This window comes from Mercenaria mercenaria, chromosome 7 (assembly GCF_021730395.1).
Source record: "Mercenaria mercenaria strain notata chromosome 7, MADL_Memer_1, whole genome shotgun sequence".
Lineage (NCBI taxonomy): Eukaryota > Metazoa > Mollusca > Bivalvia > Venerida > Veneridae > Mercenaria > Mercenaria mercenaria.
The window spans coordinates 65,661,688-65,671,606 of NC_069367.1; the positions used below are offsets into that span (position 1 = coordinate 65,661,688).

Consider the following 9,919-nt stretch of genomic DNA (forward strand, 5'->3'; position numbering starts at 1 on the left):
TTGAGTTATCATCCGGAAACGGATTGGTCTATATTCCGACCGACCGACCTACATCTGCAAAACAATATACCCCTCCTTCTTTGAAGGGGGGCATAATAACTGTCTTCAGGTTCAAATAGTTCGGGCCGTTATTATACAAGTTTTCCAAAATATTACACCGACAGCGTACGTCTAGAGTGGCTAAAGTTGTATTATTCGGCAATAGCTTTTTTTTTCAAGGATCGCATATGATTACATGTTCCTTACAATACAAAACGGTAAAGGACAGGAATGATACAGATTTATATATGCCAGAATGATGAAAGAAAAAGCCTAGATAAGAGGAGCTAAAAGTGATAATACTCTAGTGTAATAAAGCTTTGACAGTTTTTTTATTTTTCGACTGGAAAAAGCTATCATGTGATAAAAAGAATATTATATTTGTGAATTTACACATTGAATTTATTTAACTCGTTGAATAAAATTGATAAATTGCTCTTCAAAGCCTTGCATTTTTAATTTTAAAGGACTCGTTTAATAAATTCAATATGAAAAGACACTCATGTAATATCCTCTATTTAACTGTATAATACGCTTATTTTCAGGTTCTAAGCAACTTCCATCTTTCTCATGGAATTTGTAGTGGTCGTTAGTGGGGCTCAAACCTACAACCCTTTATCAGTGAGGGGTTTTAGAGATTACAAATCAATGACTGTATCCCTTACACCATGGACCCAGTCCCAGACCCAGGCCATGAGAATAATGATCACTATTACAAAACCTGTCTGCAAAGACCATCATTTTTTTTATTTCCCTTTAGAATATTATCATATTTAACCTACTAAGAATGAACACCTGTAAACAAAGACCAACGTTTGCTGTTTCCGCGTGTAGTGTTTACAAACATGTTCAACTATATCTATATATTGCAGTTTTTATTCATAACAACTTTTATCTGTTAAAATTGAGCGCAGCTATATAAAACTAAATCATGCTTTCAGTGTCAATGCACAAGGAACTTGTATAAGAACTACTGAAGAGTGCAAGAAAAAACTCTCGGATATCAAAACAGATGTTAAAAAGAAAGAAAGGAGGAGGAGGAGGCAGATGGCAGCAACAACAGGTGGTGGACCCCCTCCCATGTTGGAGGATTGGGAAGATAAGGTGAATAAAGAAGTATTTACAATGCATAAAATGAATTAACAAGAGGGCAAAGATGGCCCTAGGTCGCTCTCCTGAGTATCACACCATATCAGTATAAACACAATTTACCTAGTATATTGAATTCATGAAAATATTCAAAATTTCATAAAGACTGAACCAAATCACATAGCTCTTGAGTGTAAACAAGCATTTTCTTTTATTTTACCTAGTGACCTAGTTTTCAATACAACTCGGACACATTTGTAAAATACTTTATCAAATTTCATCCTGCATGGCGTAATTGGCGAAACAGTACCTCAAGAAACTCTCTATGTTCACAGTGTTGAATATATTTTTAAAAGGAAAAAGCAACAACACATTTACAATGTTACCTAAACTTTTAATTTTCATTTTAGTTGACTGTCCTGATTCAAAACAGTCTTATCTAGACAAATGCATAAAATTAAGAAATGTAAGCAAACCAATGCAGCTATGAAAAATTAGACCCACTATGAAAAGTTGAAGTTCATGAGAGGCTATGACATTTCAGTACTGCATACGTAAATGTAAATAACAAAAATCTAGAGTTGCTTTTTCGAAAAAAAAAAACAATGCATGTCTCCCACAACTGTCTTATCATCTAATTAGTGAGTCAGAGTAAAAAGGCTGTTTTTGGGTAACTCATGGGCCATAATTCTAAAGTGCCTCAGGTGATATGGCTAGTTATCAATCTTGGCCGAGGAGTTATGGTCAAAAACATTTTGTTCAAGTTTGATGAAGATCGGATTAGAAATGTTCAACCTAGAACATGGACAAGAGTAAAAAGACTGCTTTCCAGTTATTCAAGGGCCATAATTCCAAAGTCTCTTGCCGATTTGGCTAGTTATTGATCCTGGCCGAGGACTTATTGACAAACACAATTTGTTAAAGTTTGGTGAATATCTGATAAAAATTGTTCGACATAGAGAGCGGACAATAGTAAAAAGGCTGATTTTCGTTAATTCATGGGCCATAGTTCCGAAGTGCCTAGACCTATTTGGCTAGTTATCGAACTTGACCAAGGACTTACAGACAAACACATTTCGTTCAAGTTTGTTGAAGACTGGATGAGAAATGTTCGACGTGGAGTAGACAAGCTTTGTGACAGACAGACACACAGACAGGAGTAAATCGATATGACTGTCTACCACACCACTCTGGGGTGGGAGACATATTATTATATTACAACCACTTCATTTATATACCACAAACTGATAAGTGTACATAACAAACAGAATTGTCCACAAAACAATTTATGTTAAATTTGCACATGTTAAAGGATCGCAACTACCGGTATATCACAAGTCTACATTTACAACTAATAAACTCAAGCACATCAGAGTTCAGAATCAAATTCAAACACACTGGAATGGGGCAGCTACGGCGTGCCATAGATTCATAATAGTCAGTCTAGTAGTTTTATGCACCCTTACTGAAAATGAAAAATTGGCCAATATAATTGTTATTTAGGATAACTGGGAAAGGCTAATTAGGCTTTCTTGTTTTAAAAATTTAATATTAGACTATACATATTGTAGATGGTTCAGATAATTGGAGAATCTGCAATTGGATGGTTTTGTGGAGTGGACACTTTCAAACTAAGCAGTGGGAGCAATTCCAGTACTAAACCGGTTAACTCTGGTGAGTACCTATTATTGCAACTTTGGCAGAGCTGTTTTTTTTTTCAATTATTAAAGGCCTAAAGTGTAAAATTTTAAATATTGTAAGTAAAAACATCCTAGGTCAACGATGTCAATGCTAATACAATGAAATGTGATATTTCTCTCTTACATATAATCAGATAAAATATAATACAAGACATCAAATTCTCTATGTTGTTAGTGTAAAGAAAATTATTTTTCTACCTATTATGCAGGTTTATTGTAAATGAAAAAATGTATTTTATTACATAGTATGGAATCCATTATTTCTTTCCAGCCACCAGTGTGTTGCCAACGTCAGTAGAATACAGAGCATACAACCCACCAATACAAGACTTGTTGGAAGCAGACTGCCCACCAGTACAAAATGTCTTTGAAATAGACTACCTGCAAACACTAAGGTAAATTGTGTTGCCATATAAAAGTAGTGTGTAACTTTCTTATGGAAAATTGCTATAGGAACATGGTTTGTCTAATCTATTTTTTGCTTTTGTCTGATAATCTGTTGTAATATTTTCACCCCATTCTTCAATCAATTCTTCGAATAGTCAAGCGTGCTGTCATCTGACAGCTCTTGTATGATTTACTAGTAATAATTTTGATACACAAATATTCTGACAAATTTAACGATAATAGGATAAGAATTATCCAGTTGGTGAAATACAGCAATCTCTATCAATCAATGGCCTGTAACTCTTGACCCATAGATCTGATTTTGCTCATAATCAAACTTAGCACAAAACGTAAGGTCATACATATGCTGTATGAATATTATTAAGATTGGTAAACATATGAAAGTACTATTGTGTACATAGGATGAAATATATCAATGTTTACCTATCAGGGCCAATAACTCTGAAACAAATGGTCTGATATAGATTATTATCAAACTTAGGCTGAGATCTTGTGGCCATAAATATGTTGTTGAATATTGTTAAATGTGGATGAGATGATGTATGAATGCGGAGATAAATGTTAAGTAACTGTGGGCAAAGGACAGATGTCCTACCATCATATAATCATCTAAAGATACAATAAAATGCAGTAAACAACTGCTGAATTTTACAAGAATTATTTTAATTTAATTTTCAGGTTCATACAGTGCACTTACTGATGATGCTTTGATGTCTGTAATGCAAGAGCAGAACAGACTGCTGTCACAAATTTTGGAGCAGCAGAAGATAACAAATGATCTGTTAATGGCCTCCATGACATTAAAGAACTGAAAGATGGTTCTTTGTATTCTCTGTGATTAATGATGAACTCCTTTTTAAATATTGTGAATTGTGATATTTTTATTAAAAAAAAAAATTTTAGTTATAAAAGCATTTTTATACTACTAGATCTATATTAAATATTATATCTAAATGTCACTGTCTTTATGAGTCATAATATATACCAACTTCAAGTTTTTTTGAAACTACATGTATTTCATTGTCAGATTAATTTCCTCAAAAATGACATTATTTAGGGCAGATAACTCTTTAAATACCGATGACCTATGACTTTTATTGCATATTGAAATAAACAAGAGCTGTCTCCATAGGATGACACATGCCCCCGATGGCACTTTGAATGAATAGTTATGGCCGATGTTAGAGTTTAGGACCTTTGACCTACAGATCTGGGTCTTGCGCGCGACAGGTCGTCTTACTGTGCCACACATTCATGCGTAGTTATTTTAAAATCCATGCATGAATGACAAAGATATGGACCGGACACGCCCATCAATGCACTATCATGAAATATGAACTTTAACGTCTAAGTGTGACCTTGACCTTTGAGGTACAGACCTGGGTCTTGCGCGCGACACGTCTTCTTACTGTGGTACACATTCATACCCAATAATTTTAAAATCCATGCATGAATGACAAAGATATGGACCGGACACGTCCATCAATGCACTACCATGAAATATGACCTTTAATGTCTAAGTGTGACCTTGAACTTTGAGCTACGGACCTGGGTCTTGCGTGCGACACGTCGTCTTTCTGTGGTACACATTCATGCCAAGTTATTTGAAAATCCATCCATGGATGACAAAGATATGGACCCGACACGCCCATCAATGCACTATCATGAAAAATGACCTTTAACGTCTAAGTGTGACCTTGACCTTTCAGCTACGGACTGGGTCTTGCGTGCGACACGTCGTCTTACTGTGGTACACATTCATGCCAGGTTATTTAAAAATCCATGGATGACAAAGATATGCATCGGACACGAAAATTGCAGACAGACCGACCGACTGACAGACCGACAGACGGTTCAAAAACTATATGCCTCCCTTCTGGGGCATAATTTATTTATTTATTTATTTTGTTGGGTTTAACGTCGCGCCGACACAATTTTAGGTCATATGGCGACTTTCCAGCTTTAATGGTGGAGGAAGACCCCAGGTGCCCCTCCATGCATTATTTCATCACGAGCGGGCACCTGGGTAGAACCACCGACCTTCCGTAAGCCAGCTGGATAGCTTCCTCACAGGAAGAATTCAACGCCCCGAGTGAGGCTCAAACCCACATCGATGAGGGGCAAGTGATTTGAAGTCAGTGACCTTAACCACTTGGCCACGGAGGCCCCTCGGGGGCATAAAAATTTACCTATCTCATATACAGGAATTCTAGCATATGCCTTTAAGAAAATACTTGCTTAAGATATCATCATTTTTTAATCGAAACAGCAACATGCTTCCATTATTTCTTTCGTACATCTAACGTTATTTCAATGAAACATTTTAATCATAACAAGGCAGTTTGAAAGACAAGCTAAATCCCCCACCATTGTTATGGGTAGTGAAAGGGTAAACCTTTGACCTTGAGCTGTGACCTTGACCTTGAACTGACATGACTGACTCATGAATTCGGCAGATCATCTTGATGAGGTGATCATTTGACTCAAGTTTCATGAAAATCCTTCAAGAGTTTAATGAGATACAGAGCTCAAACATTTGACCTTGAGCTGACAGAGCTGAATCATGAGTTCTTGATGTGGTTATCATTTGATCCAATAATAATGAAAAAGCTTTAAGGTGTTTAGGAGGTACAGAGTGGACACAAAATGGAAGGCTCAAACCTTTGTGACCTTGACCCGGCATGGCTAACTCATAAGTTATGCACATCGTCTAGATGAGGTGATTATTTGACCCAAGTTTCATGAAAATCCTCCAAGGGGTTTAGGAGATACAAAGTAAAAAGGGTGGATAAATCATGAAATATTGGTGCAAGAGTTATGGCCCTTATGTCAGATGATGTGGGTGATGATGTGGAATAACTATTTTGAGTTTGAATCACATCCATCAGGTAATTACAGAGATAAGTAGAAACAAGAGGGCCATGATGGCCCTGTATTGCTCACTTGAGTACCATTGCAAAATAGGGTGGGTGGTGGTGTTGCACTGACGTGTAGATCTGCTGTAAACATGCGCAAACTTTCGGCAGGAAATTCTCACAGTTTTGAATATGGTATTTGGCAGTTGATTTTCAAAAACATTACTAAGCATATACAGTAAAACACCGCTTGCTCGAGGTCACAAGGGGATGAGCAAAATGCTTGAGTTATCCATGGTTTCGGGCGACCCAAACATTGACCTACCTACGAAGAAAATTGAAGTTTTCTTTACCGATTTTCATCGGAACCATTTGCAGAGTAAACGGTGATGCGTAATAATAACATATTTGTGACATTTTTGAAAAAAAAAAAAAACGTATTACAAACGTTATCTATGATAGACGTTTCAATATGTAATTTATAAATGGCACATGTAAAGAAACGACCAAGACTTATTTTATTTTTATTTATCAACAAGTGCATATCAGAATTATCGTCTCAATTTTTATTTCCTTCATTTGCATGCAAACAACTGCTGATTAAGATATTAAGATCTCATAACTATGTTCTCGATCCCGAGAAAAGATGTTTTAGGTAATCAGTAATTGATCAAAATTTGATGTGAAAATGTTTAATTAACCGATACATTCTGACCGCCGAAGGTGCAAAAATTTTGACACCTCTGCTCCAGTTTGCCAGAAGAAATGAAGAATAAATTAATACACAGGGACCAGGTGTCATGCTCGAGCGATCGAGTTATCGATGCTCGACCCAGCCATGGTAATTTCACATGGAAAACAGAAGAAAATCGGCCGGGACCACATCAATTGCTCGAGCGAGCCCGGGTGCTCGAGTCATCGATGCTCGAGCGAGCGGTGTTTCACTGTAGTTGGGATTTATAGACCTCCATCTTTATCCACTTGTTCCCAGTTTGTCACAAACTTCTTTCAATATATGGAGGGAGTACTATCACAGTACTCAAATGTAATGGTCATGGGTGACTTTAATCTTCACATCCACGATGAAACAAATGCAGTAACAGAATTCAATAATTCTTTGTACGCCATGGGTTTACAACAACATGTACAATTTAGTACACACACTGGTGGTAACATTCTTGATTTGGTCCTTACGGAAGTGGTAAATAGTGTTGAAGTAGTTTCTTGTGAACAGGGTCCATATATTTCTGATCACTGTGCAGTCAAAATTGTGACAAATGTTAGAAAGGAAAATATAACCAGTGAGGTTGTGCTCTTTAGAAATTTCAAAGACATGGATACGAACACTTTTTCAAGCGATCTGAGAAAAATGACAATCGAAAGTGATAATGTCGACCTTTCTGTTGAAGAGTTTCAGACAGCAGTAGAACTCACAGGCACCATTTATAGAAAAAACAATCATCCATCGCGCTCCAAAACCCTGGTTCACAGAAAAACTTATTCACCTTAAAAGAGTGGCTCGCAAATCTGAACGTTTGTGGAAGAAACATAGACAATCACATCTGCATGAAGCCTTCAAAACAGCGCGTAAAAACTACGAAAAAGAACTCAAACATGAGAAAAAGTCATCTCTGAGTGAAAAAGTTCTTAATGCAAAAGGTGACTCGAAAAAGCTTTATAGATTTGTATCTGAGACAACAGGCACTAGGTCTGAGAACCCTATTCCAACTGGACATGACAGTACACTGGCTGAGAAATTTGCAGATCATTTCATGAATAAAATCGAAAAAATTGGAGAATCGTTGAAACATTTCGATAAGTTTCAACCATGCGAAAAAGATATTCCTTGTTTTGACAGTTTTAAAGGTCTGAGCAAGGAAGAAGTTAGAAAAATTATAAACCAACTACAGACAAAATCATGTGAACTTGATATTCTACCAACAAAAGTGCTAAAATCATACTTGGATGAGCTGTTGCCTGTTATTACTAAACTGGTTAATTTGTCGTTGCGCGACGGCATCTTTCCAACAAATTGGAAACAGGCAATTGTAAGACCTTTGTTGAAGAAAATGGGACTGGAACTTGAATTCGCAAACTACAGGCCTGTTAGTAATCTATCGTTTCTGTCAAAATTAATTGAAAAAGCAGCTCTGTTCAGGCTCAATGATCATGTAAACAATCACAATCTTCTACCAAAAAACCAATCTGCTTACCATTCTTGCGAATCAGCACTGTTACGTCTTGTAAATGATTTACTGGATGCTATGGAGAAGAAAGAAGTTACGGCGCTAATTGCCATCGATCTCAGTGCCGCTTTTGATACTGTAGATCATGACATTCTTGTTGATGTGTTAAACAAGCAGTATGGTGTTCGTGGAACAGCACTGAGCTGGGTTGATTCCTATCTGCGCCCCAGAAGTTGTCGAGTAAGTGTCAATTCAACCATGTCATCTCCACGCCAATTAAATTGTAGCGTTCCACAAGGGAGCTGCTTAGGACTGTGGCTATATTTGACATATGTGGGGACACTGTTTGATGTTATTCCGCCGTCGATTTCAGTTTACAGCTTTGCGGATGAACACACTGCTAATAAACGCTTTAAACCATCATCTCCAACAGTAGAATCCCAGGCAATACAAGAACTTGAACAATGTGCTAAAACAATCAACAACTGGATGAATGAAAATAAGCTGAAAATGAACACTTCCAAAACTGAGTTCATCATGTTTGGTAGTAGGCAACAGCTCTCTAAGTGTTCAACTGACAAAGTATGTATTGTAGGTGATGAAGTGAAATCAGTGAGCTTTATTCGATATCTAGGTGCATTCCTGGATGAAAACTTGAATCTAAAAGAGCATGTAAAACGTAAGTGTAGAACAGCAATGCTCAACTACTTCAGAATAAAATGTATCCGGAAATATCTTACCAAAGAGGCTACGGAAACCCTTGTACTGTCATTGGTGATATCCCATTTAGATTACTGTAATGTCATTCTATATGGTATTGCTCAAAGCGAAGTAAACAAAATGCAACGAATTCAGAACATGTGTGCAAAACTTGTCCTAAATCGAAGAAAATATGACAGTTCCAAGCAAGCGCTGTATGACCTTCACTGGCTACCAATCAAAGCAAGAATCACATTCAAAATGCTCACCTACATGTATAATTGTTCAGTTGGAATCTCTCCAGAATATCTTTCTGAACTTCTCGTAAAACAAACACAGACAAGGAACTTGCGTTCTTCAAATTCCGTTACTGGGTGTTTCGTTGTTCCTTTCAACAACACAAAACGTTCAGCGACAGAAGTTTTGGTACTGTTGGACCTAAACTCTGGAATGAATTGCCTCTCGAAATAAGGAACTCAGACACAACAGATGTTTTCAAAAAGAAGTTGTAAACTCATTATTTTGGAAATTACTATACACTCTTTTAGAAACTGTGACTGTATTCTTTTAAGAGATTGAAGTAGCGTGAACTGGATGATTTTATTGTGTAAATACATTCTTACGAATTCTTACTTGATAACAAACAGCTGTCTTACCGTATCTTAATGTTCTAATATTTTATTAATCTTATCTGATGTCTGATCTTTTTTTTTTAATGCTTACTAAATAGTTTATTCACAATGATATTTATGCTCATTTATGTTATATGTCATTAAATATCTTAATTTTTTGTCGTATTTTTATGTATTTGTAAAACGCCATTGAATATGTTTTCTGTAAAAATAGGCATTTAATCAAATAAAACAGTTTCAGTTTTTTCAGTTTCATTGCTCAAAATGATATGATAAAGTTTTGACATAGAGCACATAGGCTTACACATTAA

General features: G+C 36.4%; 1 protein-coding gene across 1 annotated transcript; it reads left to right on the forward strand.

Annotated features, from left to right (window-relative positions):
* Positions 1 to 885: 885 nt before the first annotated feature.
* On the forward strand, positions 886 to 3,936 carry LOC128558325 (uncharacterized). The gene is made up of 4 exons (XM_053547253.1): positions 886 to 1,143; positions 2,700 to 2,802; positions 3,100 to 3,223; positions 3,915 to 3,936. Exons 1-4 carry the CDS (start codon positions 1,087 to 1,089, stop codon positions 3,934 to 3,936), a joined length of 306 nt encoding a protein of 101 aa, XP_053403228.1. The 5' UTR covers positions 886 to 1,086.
* The last annotated feature ends 5,983 nt before the right edge of the window (positions 3,937 to 9,919 follow it).